The sequence below is a fragment of the Vipera berus genome (genome assembly GCF_964194415.1).
Source record: "Vipera berus genome assembly, chromosome: 2".
In the NCBI taxonomy this organism is placed as follows: Eukaryota; Metazoa; Chordata; class Lepidosauria; order Squamata; family Viperidae; genus Vipera; species Vipera berus.
Genome location: NC_138203.1, coordinates 43,618,274 through 43,639,758, shown reverse-complemented (window position 1 = coordinate 43,639,758; position 21,485 = coordinate 43,618,274). Strand labels below are relative to the sequence as shown.

General features: G+C 39.9%; 1 protein-coding gene across 3 annotated transcripts in view; it reads right to left on the bottom strand.

Moving 5' to 3' along the window:
• Window positions 1-21,131, bottom strand: part of CAST (calpastatin) — an 84,086-nt gene extending 62,955 nt beyond the window's left edge. Inside the window, exons 1-2 of one of the 3 annotated variants that reach the window (XR_014025497.1) lie at window positions 20,698-21,131; window positions 8,434-8,493 (exon numbers count right to left, since the gene is read on the bottom strand). Coding sequence is in view for 2 of the 3 variants with exons in the window: in XM_081320539.1 (XP_081176665.1) it covers window positions 8,434-8,493; window positions 20,698-20,748 (111 nt within the window). In the remaining variant the exon portion in view is untranslated. The remainder of the gene's footprint in view (window positions 1-8,433; window positions 8,494-20,697) is intronic. The other 2 variants (XM_081320539.1, XM_081320540.1) reach the window with 2 other exon arrangements.
• Window positions 21,132-21,485: the final 354 nt, after the last annotated feature.

Here is a 21,485-nt window from a genome sequence, read left to right as displayed (position 1 = left end):
AAAACATAGCTTAATTCTAAAACTTGTCACAAGGCCAAAAATATTAACAAATATAAAAACTTGATAACAGGTGTTTTAGAAATACCATACCAAAATAAAAGATGTGGATTTTTTATTTTAAAAAAATAGAAGACTAAAGTGCATTATAAAATTATAAAGTTTCTTTTTTTAAAAAAACCCCAACTTCTTTAAAAACAATAGTGCTAATGATAACCTTTTTTATTATTATTTTTAGAATGACCTAACGAAAATTGATGCCTTTGCTCATAGTGTTTACTTTCCAAATCAAGGAACAACAGTTGGCACAAAATAGGAAATACAAGTTGAAAAGTTTAAAAATGCCCAGAATATTCAAATGTTATGTGGTTATGTGTATATATTTTTGTCATTGTACAACTCATACTAAAAATGTAACAAGGATTCTAAAATGAAAGTTGTGAAAACGGTACAGGAAAGAGAATAGTTACTGTAAATATATCATTTACAGTACTCTATATTGCACACCCATTCCTATCAGAAACCTATCTACTTTTCCAGAATGCAAAGTGTAGCAAGGTAGGATCTAAGAACAAATTAACCATGTGTACTGAGCACTGAAATGCATCCCAAGAATACATATGCACATGTATATTTGGGTACATTTATATAATTAACAAAAACTATTCTATTTTGCTGATGTGATAACCCAGCATCGTAAACTGACACTCATTCATGCATTCTGTTCTCTGAATGTTTGGGGACCTGCAAGTGAACACAATACCCTCCTTTATGTCATTAGGCTAGGATGAAAAAGAACTTTAGACAATGAACTGACAAAGTCAGAGAAGATAAAATTGCAGCAGCACTTATTCTTCAGGAAATGTGATACATTCTTATTTATCTAATAAATAAAGCAGAGCAGATAATGTTACAAGCAAATTGCCATCATCCAAGACAATTCAAAAGTCAACCAAGTTTTAGTACAAATGTCAGCTAGTCTGACTGAAAGCTATTCTTTTGAACTCAGAATACAATTCTCTGTTATCATGAAATGAAGCTGAGTTTCACTGGATCATTCAGCATTCCTGTCTTTGTATTTGCATTTCTTTCCCACTTTCTGCTGCCTTCCAACATGACAGCCATTTAGATTATGTTTCTTGGGATAGGGACAGACAAAGTCTGATACCCTTAAAACTGCCACTAAGATGGTTCGATCCACACATACTATAATTTTGTTTGGATTTGGCCTTGTGTAAAGGTAATCACGGTGATTTGTTCAACTACAGTTTGGTGCAAGATTACACCTAGTAAAAGGCACATAATCATACTAAAATTTATAAAAGAATGATGATGGAAACCTGGAAGCTATCACATTTTGCCATTCTTAATCAAAGGTAACCTGAGCAGTACGTGGAGTGAAATTATTCAAGTGCTAGTTACAAGCATGGTAGCCTATATCCCTTAAAATAGGGGTCCCCAACCCCTGGTCCATGGACCAGCACTAGGCTGCAGCATGCCAGAAATTGGGCCATGCAAATAAGCGAAGCCCACTCCATGCGGCAGACAGCATGCGAAACATTGCCCACTCCAGTCCATGGAAAAACCTCTCTCCATGGGACCAATTACTGGTGCCCAAAAGGTTGGAGGCCACTGCCTTAAAATATAATGTTAGACATGAATAAGTCTCATTATAGAACATATATACTAGTAAATGTGCTTACAGTAGAATTAATGGCAACAAAGCAGCAGCTTTCCTGCTTGAGCTCCTTATATTTTATTTGTTTTATCCATTTTTATAAATAGCTTAGCAACCCATTTTGTTATCTACTTTTATTTAATAATTATCTGCAGGGGATATTCTAAATATGAGTACCAAGTCCCTAAAACATTGTAAAGGCTTCTGATATGGTACAATGACACCAAGGCATTGAGGAAGAAAAAGAAACACATCAAGACAAGGCTCGTAGACTCTACCTAAATCAACCAAGTAGCCAAAAACGGATGACTACATGATAAGAAAACTGTAAATAAAAATAATAAAAAATAAATCTTCTCCATTCCATCCCTACCTCCCAAAGCTATAGTGAATTGGGATTTGGAAACAGAAATTGAAAAACAACATCTATTAAAACTCTTCTATACTTTTGCATGAGGAATCAAACTTTCTGACTGCCATGAATGTAACTCTGAAGTGGGGAAAGCAAGTCAAGCAATTTAGCAAAGGAATTCACAACAGGCTTTGCTGCTAGACAATGTCTACTAACTACAAATTGTAATTTCAATTTTTAGAGACTGTGTTTACCTCTATAAATACAAATGTGGACTCTTTAAAAACAGCCTTTGAAACCTTTGTGCAAAATTATGCAGATAAGCTAGCGGTAATTCAAAATGTTAGCACTAACTTCGATCTGTTTATGGATAACCATATGAAATAGAATTGCTCTGGAGAACAAATGATGGTTAGAAATGACAACCAAATACAGGCAGAGTTTACAGTCTCACTTTCCATCAAAAAGTAGAACCATATACTCCAAACATATCAAGGTGCTTTAACAATTACAGTTAACAGAAATAGTACTGGATGTTGTTCTATCAGAAGAGCTAACCTTCTATCACTTAGCTTACTTCTTTGATGCCCATGTCATATTATTGATCTAAGTGCTGTCAAATGGCTCCCTAACATGAGAGGACATAAACCAATTCTGTTGCCTTTTAGGAATTCCACTGTCCCCTGCATGCTGTTCCAAACGATATCCTTTCTTTTCACTTTTCAAATATACCACTGGCTGTTTTCCAAGATGGAAAAAGAACTGCACTCTTGGGTTTAATGTCTCAGGCAGACTGCCCTGCCTCATGCTATAGGCAGCCATGATATTTTTTTTTTAAAAAAAGCCAAAACCATAAGCATCCAAGTACTTTTAGCATACTTGACAAGACAATGTTCAAATAACCATACTGAGATTTTACAAGAAAAAAAAACTGGCACTAAGGAAACTCTAGAAACAGGATTAACTCTGTTGAGGCCTTATCAGTGAACAATACTGAGATAATTTGATGAATTTAAATAAACACAGCTGTTAACACAAACAGCAGCCAAACCTTTAATTGACCTGATATCTTTGGACTTGTCATCTAAGAGCAACCCTAAAGAAAATCATTATAAACGCTCTGAGTCCTGCAATCAAAAAAGAAAACAATCCATAGTTCAGGAAGCCAAACATCCTTCCAGCCTGAAACAGCCCAAATTGGTTCCATCTTATTCAGTTTCAGATAATGACGATCTGCTTCATTCTGTTTTACCTTAGGGTCTTGATCAGGAAAGAGGATGAAAGAAAATTGCTATACCAGAGACGTATCTGCTTGGCTCCAGGCCTGGAAATATTAAGAAGGAAATATGGTATTTGGTTTTACATATCTTAACGGTGGCAAGGATGGGGTATGCTCAATTTTGGAAGGCAAATTATACCCCGCCGGATGAAGTTATAACTAGGAGAATACTTGATTGTGCAGAAGCAGACACATTGACCAAGAAGTTGAAGGGTAAAGAAGAGACACCAGCATTTCTATCATGGAATAAATGGTATATTTGGATGGATAAAAGATTAAAGAAATGAGGGTGGCTTCGAGGTTGGTCAAAAATGAAGTGATATAGTCTTTGTTAATGAATAAGCTTTGGAGTTGAATGGTTATAAGAGACTTAATGAGTGGAATATAATTGTTAGTTTAGAAGTAGATATAATGTGAAATTTTTGAAATAGTTTTCAATTTTTTGATTTCTTCGTTTTTTGTATATTGTAATTGTGGTTTTTTTTGTCTTTTTTGGTGTATGGTGTGTTTTTAACACGAAATGTAAATAAAGATTCATTTATAAAAAGAAAAAAGAAAATTGCTATACCAAGAGTACATCCTGATCAAGACCTCCAGCTTGCAAATCCAGCCAAGTCCAGAGATAGCAAATGAAGTCACTTTAGCCCAAAGTTGCTGCCTAGTAATGATTCCCATTCTGATGACAGTATCAGTATAACATCTGGATGTCTTCTTACACCTAGGCAAGAACATAACACTTTGAATACCACCAATTGATTCACTACTAAAGCTATGGGGGTTACATAAAACCCATCTCTTGGAATATTGCAGAGGTGGCACAATAAACTGGTGACTACCCATTTTGAACAATATCTGTCATTGTTCATTGTATTACAGGGATTAGTCAGATGGTGATTACAGGAGATTCTTGTTGAGCAATTACAGCTCAGTTATTAAGCGAAATGGTTGCTAGGTAACACTGCAACTACTGTTCGCTTATGATCTTATTTCAGCTTTCCTTTGCTTTACACAAGTATGAAGATTGCAGATGTGAGGATTGGTGGTAAAGTTACTTTTTCATCACTATTATAATTGTGAATGGTTGCTAAATCAGATAGATCGCTAAGCAAAGACTATCTGTATATCCAAATTGTCCAGATAGATAGCTTAGGAATGCTACTTTAAATGCAGAACTTTATTCATGCTGACTCAATAAAGAAGCCCTGGTATGATAAATAAATTAGAGCTTTACTACCTAACTTACAATATGAATCAACCCTGGCAATACTGAGTGGCTTTAGGTATTGGGAGCTGCTGATTCTAGGACTACGCCATCTTTGATGCTGGATGAGGCTGTAGTGCCCATGCACAACCTGGAGAGTCTCCTAACTCACCCCTCCTGCTTAAAGAGGAAGTGACAGTCATGGGTAGAAGGCGTTTGCACAACTTTGTATTGGGTGCTGGTTGCACCCATTGTTAAATTGAAGGGCTGTACTCATGGCCACTCAAACCCTAGTCACCTCTCAGTTGGACCATTGTAATGTGTTTTACATGGAACTTCCCTTGAAGTGCATCTGAAGGCTTCAGCTGTTACAAACTGCAACAATGTAAGAAGTAATGTATGTTTCCAGAACAACACATTACGCCTCTGCTCCACAATCTGCATTGGTCCAGTTCAAGATGCTGGCTTTGACTTTTGAAGCCCTACATAGCATGGGGTCTTATTATCTGAGGGACTGCCTCTCCCCAATTACACCTGCCTGTCCCACCAGAACCAACAGGAAAAGCATGTTATGGGTCCTGTTAACTATGGAACTATATCTGGCAAGTCCTAAGCAGCAGACTTTTTTTTTGTTGCCAAAGTGCCACCTTATGGAATATTTTTTTCACTCTAGTAACTTGGTTGGGCCATCAGATAAAATACTGAGGTGACTCCATTATTATTATTAATACCTACTCTTCACCTAATACTTATTCTATTTTAACCTTGAGTTTTGTAGTTTTTAAAGTTTTCAAAGTTAATAAGATCATTCCAGATTCAATAATTGTCAATAAAAAAGACACTGCCATCCCATTGACTGTGGAGTGATGCAAATACACCAGACAGCTGAAGAAGAAAAACAGGCATTGGAATAATATCCTAATATCTGAAGGACAATGAAGAAGATGCACTGAAGTTAGTAAACAAAGGATTATTGAATACAAGAGAGACCAAACTGGCCTACAAGAAAGACCAAAGGAAAAATAAAAAAGTAGTGCATGGCCAGCACGCACACACACGCACGCACGCACACCCACCCACCCACACACACACACACACAAACCTAGCAGGCAAAGCAGATAACAACAAGACCTGACAATGGCTAAGAACAGGAAAGTTGAAGAAAGAGATAGAGCAGGGGTGTCAAACTCAATTTCCTTGAGGGCCACATCAGGATTGTGGTTGCCCTCAGGGGGCCGGGTGGGTATGGCCAGGGTGGGCGTGGCCTACTGGGTGGGCGTGGCTAGAGTGCATTTGGCCTACTGGGTGGGCATGGCCAGCTCTACATTGTTCGCATCAAGGGTGCCTATGGGTGCCTGGGCAGGAGTGGGACAGATCTGAGGGTCTCTGGAAGAAGGAGGGTCTCTGGGCCAGGGCCAAGGCAGTGGGGGCCGTTCCCTCACTGTTTCCAGGATGGCTTCAAGGGCCACATGAAACCACTTCGCGGGCCGGATCTGGCCCCCAGGCCTTGTGTTTGACATGTCTGAGATAGAAGAATTCTGGCTACACAAGAACAAGCCTTAAGATCAAAAGCATATAAAGCCAGAATTGAGATGACAGTAAGGAACAGCAAATGCCACCTCTGCAAAGAAACTGAAGAAACACTGAACCATCTAGTAAGCTGCTGCAAGAAGATAGTACAGACTGACAATAAACAATGGCATGACAAAGTAGCAACAATGTTGCAGTGGAGTAGCTGCAAGAAATACCATTTGCCTACAAGCCATAACTGGTGCGATCACAAAATATACAAAGTACTAGACAACAAGGGCACTAAAATGCTCTGGAACTTTAGAATTCAAACAGACAGGCACCTGACACATAACACCCCAGATTTAATCATCGTTGATAGGAAAGACAAAAAAAAAATATAAATAGTGAATGCTGCAGTATCTAAAGCCAGCAGGAGATAAGAGAAAGAACTTGAGGGGGGGGGGGAATTTAAAACAACAACATCTGCCAATACCAGGTTCATGGAAGAACTCAAGGATCAAGGACCACTTTGATCAATTTAAATAGAAATACAAAATCTAATCTAAACATCTGGCTGACTGTGTGACCAACCATAATAATAGCAATTGTTCTGTGTAACAATGATTTTTTTAGCCTTGTTTTATGTCACCCAGAGTCACTTATTTGTGACATGGGCAGCCATATATATTTGACAAATAAAGAAATAATTAAATGACATGCATGAAGAACCAAGATGATCATAGCACTGGGTATATTTTAAAAATGTGTTTAGCTTATACCTGTTTCCTCAAGTGAGTAAAGCAACCTGTATCTCTCAAAGTGTTAAGACCAACTCTCAGCACTTGATCTTTAGCCATGCTGGCTCAAATTCCTCCCATCTGTCACACAGAATTCAACATTACACTTCAAATCAATCCAGTTTTCTCTATTACATTGAAGGATAGACTGATTGTATGCCATCCACTTGATGTCAACTTAGCAACCACACAGAAAGACCTTCTCCAGGAATATCAAGAGCCTTATTTGAACCCTATTAATCTTCCATGTGAGAGTTCCTATGCATGCAGAAGCCTCTGCATTTACAGCTATATTCATGAACTTGCCTCTCGTACCTATTTGCATGGACATCCAGCAAAGCCAACTTCCATACTTTAAATGTTGAGGGATCAGGATCATATGGTACAGCTCAAACAGACTATAAATTATGTATAGAATGCAGCCGCGAGAGTTGTGTTGGGAGTCTCCCAATACTCCCATGTTACACCTCTGCTCCGTGAGCTGCATTGGCTCCCAGTTGTCTTCCGGGTGAGATTCAAGGTTCTGGTAATGGTTTTCAAAGCCCTACATGGCATGGGTCCGGAGTACCTTAGGGATCACCTGCTGCCGGCGTCAATTTCCCTCCGCCCTGTGCGCTCCCACAGAGAGGGCCTCCTCAGGGTGCCACCGGAGAATGGAGAATGCCGTCTGGTGGCCGCCAGGGGGAGGTCCTTCTCTGTGGGCGCCCTGGATTTATGGAATCATTTGCCGGTTGAGCTCCGGATGGCGCCTGACCTTCGCTCCTTCCGACGCGATCTGAAGACTTATTTGTTCGAACAAGCCGGCCTGGCCTGATGGGGGATGGGTTTAGGTTTTTATTGCTATTTTAAATGTTTTTTAATCTACTGTTTTAACTTGGACATCTTGTTTAATTCTTTTTTAGTTTTTGTATTCCTGTACTTTTATGTTTGCCCTGTTCACCGCCCTGAGTCCTTCGGGAGAAGGGCGGTATACAAATAAAATATTAATAATAATAATAATAATAATAATAATAATAATAATAATAATAATAATAATAATAATAATAATAATAATAATAATAAATAAAACAAGTGCAGTCTCCTAAAAGTGGGCAAGGCTATGACAAAAATTCCATTTAATTTAATTGAATTAACATGTAGTTAACACAATGCAATTCATTGCCTGGGTTTTTAAATAACTTCTGTCTTGTTAAAAACAGAAAGATGTGAGCAATATTTAGATTCTGGATTATAGGAAACTATATGCTGTCTGCAGCCTGAGGTTGTAGACTCCTGATAAAAAGCTTAAGCAGGACTCTAAATTCAGTTAAATTCAGAAATGATAATAATGACAGTAATATACTAGAGCTTAACCTACTTCTACCCAATACTGCTTGATAGGAATTCATGCAATCTGAAAATAATTCAGAATGTTTCAGAACTTATATGAAAACAAAACTTCTTTGTATTCATTACGGCAGTCCAGTTTATGGCTGATGGCTAATAATGAAATAACCAAATCACAATAATTAATGAAATTTGTTAACCATCTTCTTTATACAAGCTATGAATGGTAAGAGATGTGCAAAAGTTAAATAATGACTCATTCTGTTATTATAATTTATAGCCATAATTTACCTCAGTTGCTTCTGCTCCTTTCTTCTCTTTTGATGCTCCACTTGCAGTTTTACCTCCATGCTGTAAGAAAATTTTAAAACATCAAACTAGCATTTGAAAACATACAACATTTTCTACACTAAGAATAGGCAACATGCCCACAGACTACTCCCTTTGCACCCACAAGACATTTTCCCCCATTTTAAAAAGAAAAATAAGAAGTTAGTAGGCTGCAAGGCACACCAATGACTTCTGGTATTGTCTTTACAAAAATTCCACCAGCTCCCACAATAGATTGCACAGATTTATTTAGAAAATAAAAAGGATGAAGGAGTTACAATGAAGGAAATATTGCACTAGGACTAAGGAAAACACCTTCATCTCCAATCTACCTTCTTTTATCAACTGGGATTTTATATCCAAGCAATCATTTTGTGGAGGGAGAAGCTCCCCTTCCTCCTCTTATGAAGAGCTTGCATGATTTAAGTACAAAAATCTTAATTGTTCTCATTGGCTTCAAAACATTGCCTATACTTTAAATTTAAATGAAATTAAATATAATGTAGATTTTATTTTTCTGTATTTATTAATTCCTGGAGCATAATCCCTCACACAACATCACAGGCTTCAAACTTTTTCTGGAACACAGTAGGTCATATTGTGTCACCTGTTGTACCAGGGGTTTTGCTCCCATACTAGGAGATATGTCTGAAACAAAACCCAAGATATATTTCTTATTTAAATTTAAATATAATTAAATTAAACCAAACTATAACAAATGCAATTACTATTACACTGAATCATTTTCCGCTTTTGTCATGTTAAAATTTGCAATAGCCTATAGACAATTTTAGAGGCCTATAGAATTTTAGTGGCCACATATACTTGCGTTCCTTATTATGATAAATGATCTGCATCCATCAACATATAAAAACAAATACATGCTCATCACGGATACATTATTTGATTACTTGTCTTGATTGCTCTCATGGAAAATTTGGCCACAATATACTTTGTACACTCATCTCAGATGGGCCGGGATGTCGTTGCAAGACAGACAGAAGAAACGAGTTCTTAGAAGCTTGGAATTCAGGTTCAGCTACGGTATAGAATCTTACTAACCAACAAATTATACTCCATATACTTTATCCTGTGCAGAACTACATGTGTGGCTTTAATGTAATCCATTGTAAAGAGAAGAGAGGCCACACATGGCCTAGGAACTCAGGATATGTTGCTCTACTGTATATTCACCAGAACATTGAACTTGTGTTTCTTGACTTCCCATCTATCACTACATAGGAGACATCTGTTATGCCTTGCTAGATAACAACTTCAATCTGCTTCAGGTCTGGACACAAGAATGGTCCTCTATTGCTCATCCAGAATGTCACAACTTTCCCTGTTTTATAGCTGAATCAGAAGGATTCAATCTACCCCTTAAGACCTGGTCAATCCTCAGTAGAATTGGGACTCAACATAGCAGGTGTGCTAGTCACCTCCATAAATGGGGAAAGCCCTCCTCCTAGAAATGTGATTGTGGTGCTCCAAAGCAGACAGTGTGACATATTAAGGAACAGTGCCCTTTGAGCACACATCAGGGAAACTCCAGAGATTTTCTGTATGTAAGTCCATCATGTATTGACTATATTAATAGTTTACCTTTGAATTTGTAAATAGTTTCATAAGTGTTCATTGAGAATGTAATTGTGATGTGCTTTTTAACATTTTTGCCATATGCTAAATAAATAAACAACTACACAGCTTACAGGAAATCCTTGACTTATATCCATTTATTTTGCAACCATTCAAAGTTACAACAGCACTAAAAGTGACTTATGACTGATCCTCATACTTACAACTGTCACATCATCCCCTCAGTCCAGTGGCGTAGCGTGGGGGGTGCAGGGGGGGCCGGCCGCACCGGGCGCAACATCTGGGGGGGCGCGCTCGCACTGAGCTGCTCAGGGAGCCCCAAGGGCTGCACAGAGTCGGCTTGGCTCCGCTCTCGAGCTGCTCTTTCTTGCAAAGCGAAACGAGTCCGGCAGGTGAGATGGGCGGCCACATAAACTGAATAAAATAAATAGAAGCGCCCAACTCTCCGCCCAGGCTCAGGCCAACCGCAAGCGCCCCGCAGGTGCCCCGGCAGGCTTGGCCGAGCGAAGACGGACCCGCCGGCCGGCTGGCCTAGCTTCGTGCGCATGCGTGGCTTTATTTAGCGGGGCTCACGTGCGAGCTTGAATGCAGCGGCTCTTGCAGGTCGGAGCCCCGCCCAGCCGCCCTCGAGAGGGACCCAGAAGCATCCCGCATGCGCGCGACTCTTCTTGGAAAGTCTACGCCGCTGCGGGGCGCGTCTTTTCGGCGGTGCCATGACGTCACCGGGTTAGGGGGCGCAAATTGCCCCGGGTGCTGACAACCCACGCTACGCCACTGCCTCAGTCACGTGATCAAAATTTAGACACTTGGCAACTGGCATGTATTTACAATAGTTGCAGTATCCCAAAGTCATGTGATCACCATCTGCAACCTTCCCAGCCAGCTTCTGACAGCAGAGTCAATGGGGGACGCTGGATTCATTAACAACTGTATGATTCACTTTTAACAGTTATAGTGATTTGCTTAAATACTGTGGCAAAAAATTGTAAAATCAAGATTCACTCAACAACTTCCATGCTTAGCAACAGAAATTCTGGTCCAAACTATACTTGTAAGTTGATGACTGTGTATTTCCAAAAATGTATGATCCAATACTAGGATAAAATATTCAAGAAGCCCTTATGACAGATTGTGTGACAGAATGCAGCAAGTGAGTACAATGTTGTCTGCCATCCTGTCATATGATCATCCAGACATAACTCTAGCACTCTGACAAATCAGTTGGGAAAGAGACAAACAGCTGATGAATCAGATTGAACTAGGCAGCTTTGGAATGTCTGAAAGGTACATTTTTTGTCCCTGAGTGGCCTGGAAGATCTCTGTGTCCCAAAGGCCAGAGTGAGACAGATCATCGACATCAAGGAATCTTGTTCTAGAGGAAGATAAATGAAAACAACATCCTGCCAGCCTGATAAATCTCCAGCCAGGTTTGATTCATGCACTTATTTTGCTCCTAGAAAGAGATGGGATGTAGAAGTAGTAACATATGGAGAACAGATTTAACTGTGCCAGGGTAAGTTTTATTCTGCCAATAAAGAAATTAATTTTGAAATGTTAAACAGGCGCATATAGATTACCTACTTATCACAAAAGCTGTAGTAAGATAGGAGAAAGGGGAAGAAACCAACAGGCATTGTTTGATTGCTTTATCTGACTATTGCTCAACTTAATTATACTTGGATAACTAAAAGGAAACCAATTTTTTCCTATTTGAAGTTATGACACTAAAGGAAAAAAATTACAATAACATCTTTTTGATCCTTTCTTTCAATACTGTATCTTTCCACAAGAACCTAAAACCTCAGCGTTATGAATGTTTTTCTTTTACAACTACCAGAATTTCCACTAACGGATAACCAAAAAGTTAAAATATGTATTAAAAACTCCAATATGTTACAAAATAAGGAAATATTTGATGTATAATGATAATTTCATATCTGTGCATTAATTTAATTCTTTCATTCTGCCTTTATTACTTTATAAGTAGACTCACGTGGTTAAAACACTGGGTTGACAATCTACAAGCCCACATTCAAAAGCCAAGTAATGTGATGGGTTGAGCTCCAGTCATTTGCTCCAGCTGCTGCTCACCTAGCAATTCGAAAGTGTGCTAACGTGAGTAGCTAAATAGGTACCACTTCAATGGACACATTAAAGAGGATCTGAAAGGAGTCTCCAACCAGGCATCCTCTGGGCAACAGTGATGTCACTGGTTAATCCTTTCATCCCAGAAGCGCCTTGGCACTTCCGACACGAAAGCAGCCGCAGTAACTTCATAAGTAACTGAAGACAGTGATCATATATAGGGCTCTTTCTTCCTCCCCCTACTTTACCTACAACAACAACTCTGTGAGGTGGATTGGGCTGCCATGTCTAAGGCAGGACTAAGGCATGCCTGAGACAAAACTAAAGCTCATAGTTTCCTAGTTTCTAGGCCAGGGGTTTTCAAACTTGGCCTTTTTATGACTTGTGGACTTCAACTCCCAGAATTCCTCAGCCAGTGTGCCTGGCTGAGGTATTCTGGGAGTTAGTCCACAAGTCATATAAGGGCCAAGTTTGAAGACCCCTGTTCTAGGCCAACACCTTCATCACCACACCAAATAGGAAGATGCCTTCCAAAACACAATGCCTCAATTGGATAGCAAAACATATACTGGGTAATATATTAATTTCTGGAAATAACTGAAACAATCAGTGATAAATCATACCAGGACTTCTGAAACATTATCTTCAGTATGAACCCATCAAGTCATTTTGTAGAGAGACCTGACATATTCAAGATGTCATTTCATGGCAGTGTGAAAACCTTTTTCTTTAAAAAGGACTTTTCTCATAAAATGATTTAATTTCTAATTTGTTTAGAAAGGCCCGGCTGAGAAACTATTTATCTCCATTAAATTTATTCATTATAAATTAAATAAACATCACTGAAAACTGCCTGAGTATTTATGGCCCTGATTCTTAATTGCTGCTAGTTATTTGATATTGAGCGATTGGTTGATTATTGCCACCATCAGTGTTGATTCTTAGCAACCATGTAAATAGATCTCCAGGATGTTCTGTTCCCAGACCTTGTAACACTGTATCCATCACTACTGTAATCATGTATATCCACCCTGTGTGGTTAAAATATCTGAAAGGATGTCACACAGAAGAAAATCAAGAAATTATTCTTCATTGTTTCATAATGCAAGACCAGGAATGATAGATTTAAATTACATGAAAGCAGTTTTCAGCTGTATGTTTGGGGGGGGGGGAAATCTTTCACAGAAACACTGGTTCAATTAAGGGAAACACTTAGCCAGAGAAATAGCACATCCCTGTCAGTCTTGCAAGGTAGTTCCAACCAGAAACACAATCAGGAGTACTAGCTGTATCTTTATTGTAAGGTTATATTAGTAGCAGAGCTTTTTTTCCTCACAGAACGCTCAGAACGGAGTTCCGGAACCTTTTTTGGATGGAACCTTGTAGCATAGGCAAGACGCGTTGTATGACATGTGTGAGTTCTGGCACCTTTTTCCTTTACAAAAAAGCACTGATTAGTAGAATCTTGCAAGTCTGAAAGGACCCCTCCCATATTTCCCTTTTATTCTCTCCAAAACTAGAGAAGATCCCTTCTGAGACACTTTTGCCACTCTTCCCGATTCAATTTTCATTGTTTAGACCTTGCACAGGCTGCGTCTCTTCTTCCGGTCTCCCAAAGTCATTTCCACATACTATTACATTCCCTTTCACAAGACACGTTCCAGCACAGGAAGCAAGAAATCATTGTAGAAGCTTTAAATTGGATTCCAGAATCAAACAGTGGTTATTGCTTCCTTCCAATTAGTAACTTGAGGTAAGATGGGTAGCCTATGAATTTTATAAATTTATATTATAAATTTATATATACAAATATAAAGTGTATATTTAACAATGTATAATTTTATAAATATAAATATATGTTATAAATATATGTAAATATTTCTAAATACATGTGAGGGCTAGAAGTTTGCATACATGAAATCTATACTAAGTTCTCCTTGGGTAGGGAAAAATGCAGAATAATAACACAAATCCAAGTTTGGCATTTATCCAATTCTTGTTATGAATATTTTTGCCTGGAGTAAGACTTTATGCAATGTTGTATCACAGTCACTTTTGTGAAGGTATCAAAATAAACAGGCCTATAAATAGACAACTATAAATATTAGTATGAGGACTGGAACTGTAATTTGTTATTCTGTAAAACCACAGTAATTTTAACCTACACATATTAAAACTAGGTATTCCCACATGAAATAGAACAGATTATTCACTTTAGTTTAATGAAGTTCAGTAAAGTGCCATAAAAGAATTATTAGGGGGCACATGCTTCAATTCTGGGACTTTGCTCATCTAGACAACCCCACAAAACAAAAGGGATTATGTTGTAAATAATCATTATCAGTAGCAAAAACAAATTGCATGAGCTACACTGAAGTTAACTGAAAAAACTTGGAATCTGATTCACGCAATTTCTGATACTGCATGGTTTGGTGCACATGGTCCAATAGCATACAACTTCTTCAGATCTGGGCCTTTGAGAAGTATTTTGGTCCAGGCTCCGATAAGTGGGGACAAGATAGAAACTAAATATGGTGTAATATTTAATTCAAACCAAAATGTTAACTGCCCATGTGTTTTATAATATCTTAAATTTAGAACTTTGTATCTCAGATGGCTGAGATTCAAAAAACCAAATCCTCCCTCATTGTTAATTAATTGGCTGTATAAATGTTTTAGATAGATAGATAGACAGACAGACGGACAGACGGACAGACAAACAGACAGACAGACAGACAGACAGAGTCCATGACAGAATAAAGGACACTGGTTCTTTAAAGCATATGTTTTTACAGTTAAACTTTGGGGGAAAGAAGTCTAATATATAAGTGTTACTGTACAACAAATGTTAAACTTTTCAGAGAATATTATTCTCTTGAATTATGTATATTGTACACAGAACGTGGCAACTGGACAATGTATATAGATTCTCAATATAGCTAAAGACTGATACTGTAACATTGAAAAGATAAATTCACCATATATGACTTTGTACACTGTAGATAAATATAATGAAATACAGGACTCATATATATAAAATACAGTAGGTTAAAAAAAGCATGATGGTTACATAAGAGTAGCTGCTCAGTGTTGCTTGACAGTGAAGGAGGAGGGATATAATTTAGTAAATTAAATAGTGTTAAAAGTATATGTGTGTATACTTTCATGTATAATACACACACTTGCATAATGTTTGCATTATATATGTTATAATAAATTAATATATTTAATATAGAATTGTAATTCTTCACCAATTACTTTAATTTACATTTTGTTTTTTTCATTGTACTTTTCATTTATTTTTTTAAGCACTTATGTATTTTTATTATATATGGATTTTTGTGTTTGGTACTTTTTCCTTTTTTCTGGTACTATTTTAAAAGTAATAATTTTTTTAAGTAGGGTTTTATCTATGTACACAACCCAATTACAACCTATACGATCTATGTCAAATTTATTAGCCAGACATTACTACAGGAAACAATAGAGATCTGCATGAACACCATTTAATACCACCTTTTGATAGAAAAAAATGTTTTTAAAAGGTATCATGGAAGAAGGAAAAAAATGTTAAAATGCAATAAATCACAGTATATCCTAAAAAGGAGGGAAAACACACCGGATGTTCACAGAGGTGCCTTTTGCAAACTTAAAAGGAAACCTCCCAGGTATCAGGGGGGACATATTCCAGACGATAGGCTGCGCATAGAGAAGGCCTAGTTCTCAGTACAGTAACCCATAACACAGCAGTCTCTCTATTGTAGCACAAGCCCTTCCAGCACTTTTACAGTGTTAGTGATCAAGCAAGTCTGCAATCAGGAAAATGATCTTTATCTTAGTCTCTCACTTTTTAGGGGCTTTATATGCTAAACATAATGACATGGCTGAATAACTAATAATTAGTAATTATTAATTGCTTTAATACTGGTGTTCTCAAGTATGTTGTCAGGTACTTCCAATGGTGGGATTCAAATATGTGAATAACCGGTTCTCTGTGTGGATGCTGCTTCCGAAAGTCCACTCTAGGCCTGGGCAACAAAAAAATAGGTACCGGTTCTGCCAAATTGGTGCGAAGCGGCTGAATCCCACCACTAGGTACTTCCCTCAGCAACCTGCCCACTACATTCAAGTCAAGTCAAGTCAACTTTATTACAGTCAAAGACCAAAGACAAGAACAACTTAAAAACATTCAAGGAATATCTGGTAAAAAATTATAAAATAAAATAATAAATAATAGATAAAATCTAATATATTAAACTCACAATTTGACATCCAATCTGTCAGTTACACATGAGCAAAACACAGCATGGCCTAGCTATACTATAATATCAACCCTTAAACTGTGAGGCCCACAGTCATTGAATACTAAAATGCAAAAGAATAATATAATGTAGTTGTCTAAAATAGCTAAGGTGGATTAATCACTACATTATGTAGTAAAATATATGGTTACATGATCCATTCCATCTCTTTTGCAAGTTTAAAATCACTTGCCTAAAGTTGGTTAAATCAGCAAATGGAATGGATGATCTCTTTGTAACGTGATTGCAGGTTAACTCACAAAGTTCTTCTGCAATGATAATTAAGGTAAAGGTAAAGGTTCCGCCGCACATGCATGCTAGTCGTTTCCAACTCTAGGGGCCAGTGCTCATCTCCGTTTCAAAGCCACGTGTCCGAGGACGTCTCCATGGTCATGTGGCCGGCATGACTAGACACCAAAGATGCACGGAACGCTGTTACCTTCCCACCGTAGTGGTCCCTATTTTTCTACTTGCATTTTTACGTGCTTTTGAACTGCTAGGTTGGCAGAAGCTGGGACGAGTAACAGGCACTCACTCTGCTACGCAACACTCAGGATTCGACCCGCCAAACTGCCGATCTTCTGATCGACAAGCTCAGCGTCCTAACCCACTGCATCCCTGCAATGATAATTACCAAACTTCAAAATAAGTGTCATAATTTATTTTAGAAAGCCTCTCATAAGCCAGAAATGCACTTTGCTAGAGACATTAAAAGCAAAAATGTAGTTCAGAAGTATTCAGAGAGGAAAAAAAAGACTCTATAGCTTTTACTCTATCTCAGAAATCTTGGTCATTCTTTCTTCCCAATGACAAATTGGAGAGAAGGAAAACATACAAGTCTTTTTGAAAAAGCCATTTAACTTTGCGATAATCATATACACTAGCATAATCATAAATGTTGGCAGGATAGTTAATATTGATTTTATTTACATAAGACCTGCAGCTCCACCCTCCGTAAATATGGAAGCCACCCAATTTGCACTGAAAATTATGGACTTTTTTAATGAAAAAAAAAATTGCATGCCATTTTCTTAAATCATCAATTAAATTGCTCAAAATGTTTCCAAAACTTTAATCAGAATAACTATTTTCGTGATTCCCAAATCTGGCTTACCATACACCTTCCAATGAATCAGCTGTTTAAAAGCTCTCTTTCAGACTGATTCATTCAAGGAATGAAGAGTATAATCCTACCCTTCAGAACTGTATCCCCTTTTTCCTTTTCTGATCAATCCGACTTTCACGTCAGGAAGTTTGAAAAGGCACAAGCAATTCACAAGAATAGATGCCAACTATTCTGTGCATGTCAGAAGGGCGTAAACTTTCTGGTTCTCCTTGGCCAATTCATCCCTGGTGTAAAAAGCGCAGAGGTACGCTTTGGGCAAAGACCAGGAAGGATTTCCAATCCGAGAGGATTAACGACTGACACTCCCTCAAATGTCAGATCTCCAAAACCCGCAGCAATCACTGTGTGATCAACTCCCCGCGTATTTACCGTCGCATACCACCAACTCGCAAACGCCATCGCGGGGACCGCTCCCAGCTCTCCCTTCCAAGAAGTTCGCCTTCAGCCTCCCAAGAGATCGCACGAAACTCCCCAACTATGCGCGGCTGGCTGCGACTCTCTGGCCGGAGGGCTTGGGAAGATGTGCGGGCAAAGAGCGGGGCGTGGAGAAGCCGCTGCGTCCTTCAGTCGGTCCGCCCCCAAACAGACAGCAGAGTAGGAACGTTTGAAGAGGAGGGTCCGTGTCAAGGTGGTGCCTGCTTGCTAGAGCCCCGCCTTTCTGCTTTGAAGTTTGTGAAACAAGGCAGGCTTGCCAAGAAGCAATCGTCTTTTGGGACAAACTACGGGCGAGTCCAATCGGCTAAAACGGCATCCCCACCTCCCACCCCCACCCCCACTCCGGGATAGACGGAGGTAAGGACGGGAATGATGACTCCATCCAGCTTCCCTTGGTGCCAGCTGCACCGCCCAAAGCCTTCTAAGTATGATTTCATTGTTTTGACTCAGTTCCTGGAAGTAGGGAAGGTGTCTCCACTCGTTGCCTTTCTTTCTAAATCCCTAGCATTTTCGGGTTAAAATTCCTCCTCCTTTCTCAGAATATCTTAAAAAAAAAAGACTGGCCAATAACTCATATTTTATCCCGGGGCTGTATTCATAGATAAAGAAATGCACTTTGCTCCAGATAGAAATTAAGGGCTCATAAACTATGTTCCCACAGGTGCTAACCAAGAGTCAGTTGAATTATGACTTACTAATTACCAGGACAATGGACCATAAACTAAACACACTAGTTTGGTTTTTCACAGAATACTGAAACACTTTGTTGCCAGTGGCTTGAGAGGCCAGAAGAATATGGAAAGTCAGCTACTATAAATTCTGAGAAGGATATTTCAAAGTCTCCCAATTCTTCTTGGGGTACCTAATAGGTCACTAACTGTCAAGGACCATACAGAGAGGTTTTATCTTCAAAGCAAGGCCTTTCCTCAGTATCTTGACTTCTCAAGAGTTTGCAAACAGTATTTTTTTTTTTAAAAAAAGGGGGGGAGGTATGACTATGAACAATTTGCTCCACAATTTTGTGAATGTGTTAAAAGAATCTCCACCTGCCATTCCTCCTGCTATCCCACAAACAGGAAGGCCATAAAATCAGCCGCCCTGCAACCTACTTTTCCCGGCACTATGAAGTATCTTAATGGTAGAAATCAAACCGTGAAGTTCCACTGTACTATCTATCATTTCACAGCAGGAATACCTGCAAGATGAACACCCTCCTGTACTAGAAATAAGACAGAGGTCTTGATAAATGACCTCATACCCACCTTTCATCTCTTCTCTATGGCGAGGAGCCTAAATTGTAAGAACCTCTCTCTTTTAAAGAGGAGGGAACATGCCCAAAATCCTGAAGGCAATCTGTTAAATCCCGATTTCTATTGGAACCATTACAGGATACCAACTACATTTCATTTAAACCAGGAAATGACATGAAACTTAATGACAGTGTAGATGAATGCCATTGAACATACAGAGGCCCAGAGCCTGGGTTCACACAGCACACTGAGTTGCAAACAAGCCATAACGAATGTCTTGAGAAAGCTCATTGTTTTAATGGCACGGTACATACAACAGGCCATGATATGAGGGCTGTTGCACAGTATACCAACCTACACGGTAAACTTAATGAAGTCACACCATACGCCGTTTCATAACCATAAGCCACGTTTTCAGAACGCGTTCATTGTGCTTGCTAATTTGTTACTCGGTAAATCGTCCCCACAGTGTCCGTGTGACTCGGGTTTTGCAGCACTTTGTAAATCACGGTTTTAAAATTTGGCGGCTTGCGCAAACAAAACCCGGAACGGTAAAAGTTTCCAAGTCGAAGGTAGCTTTGAATCCTACACACTTTAGAAACCGCCCCGAGGCAAACTTCGAGACGCGCAGAGTCTCTTTTCCCTCTTTAAGCTTTCAAGGATTCCATCTCCGGCTTTAAAGTAGCCCCCAATGCCTGCTAATATATATATATATATATTTAAAGGGCAATTCGCGTTAACAGTCACCGTTTTTCACCCGACCGCAGGGAGGGGCTCTGGTCTTTTGAAGTCCCCTCGGACAGCCTTCCTCCAGCGGGCGCCCTGCAGATGACAGCCCTACTGAGCTTATCCGCAGCTGACAGGAGAAATTAACAGGGTAGCCGGGCGCATCTGCAGCGAGAGACTCAAAATGCGCCGTCGCGGCGGAGAGGCGGCCTGGGCGTAGGCCAGGGGTCTTCAAACTTGGCCCTTTTATGACTTGTGGACTTCAACTCCCAGAATTCCTCAGCCAGCTTTGCTGGCTGAGGAATTCTGGGAGTTGAAGTCCACAAGTCATAAAAGGGCCAAGTTTGAAGACCCCTGGCGTAGGCAAACGAGGACGCGCGCGCACCCCAAGTTCCCTCATTCGAGCAGCCGCTTCGCCCCACCCCAAGCGCTTTCCTCGCCGCTCCGGGCTCTGCGCCTCGGCTCGCCCGCGCCTCTGCGCGCTGCCGATCTTGGCTCCTCGCCGCTTTGGGCGCTGGCGCATTTCTGCTGCGCTTCGAACGCAGAAGCTTCAAGCCCCGACCTTGCACGCCGCAGGGCGACGCTTTTCTCGCCCTTCTTACTCGAAAGGGGAAAATGGAAGGAGAGCCCAATTAAGGGGGCAACAGTTTAGTTTTCTGCCCGCCCGCTCGTCCGTCCGCCCGCCCGCCGGCCGCCCTCGGCTTACCTCTTTGGAGCCAGCGGCGGGTTGTTTTTTGCCCTTCGTCGGCTGCGACATGACAGCTGAGGAGGCGCTTTGGCTCCTCGCAGGCCGTTTGTTTTTTTTTTCCCCTTGCGGCGTGTTGAAGGGACTCTGCGGTGACTCCAAAACAAGGAAGAGAGGCGAGCCGCAGAGGAGGATCCGGAGCCGGGGGAGCTACGAAACAACTTTTCCGACGGACCCCGTGCCAAAATCGGACGTCTGTGGCGCCTCCTCTTCCTGCCACCGCCGCCGCCGTTGCTTCAGTCACGGAGGCTTTCCTGGGGAGGAGATCCGCTACAAGAGTACTGGGTGGCACGTTGTTGTATTCCCCGAGCCTGCTGTGCCTTGTCGAGGTTACAGGCTGCTAACCCAACCTCCGAGCGCCGTTTCATTCTATCTTGTTTCAAATGAGCCCTCCTTTTTAAAATCTTGCAGCCACTACCACCATCCCATCTATTGACCCTGTCTCTTGACTGTTTTGGCCTGGTATAAATGAGGCCTCTCCTTAATTTCTAAAAATAAAATAAAATAAAATAATTTTAGTACTTAATCTGCGCAGGTCAGTATTACCTTCCTCTCCTCTTAAAACCCAGATGTGAAGCCGTGTGGTCCATCCTTGATTCTGGCCAGTGTTTGGATGAGACGAACATTTATCTAGAACATTTATCTAGCAAGTCCAGATAATGCCGTGCAGATGAAAGTAAATCAAGACAGGCTTTTTTATATACACATCTGGAAGCCTCTCCCACTGACCTTGGTGTAATTTATTTGAA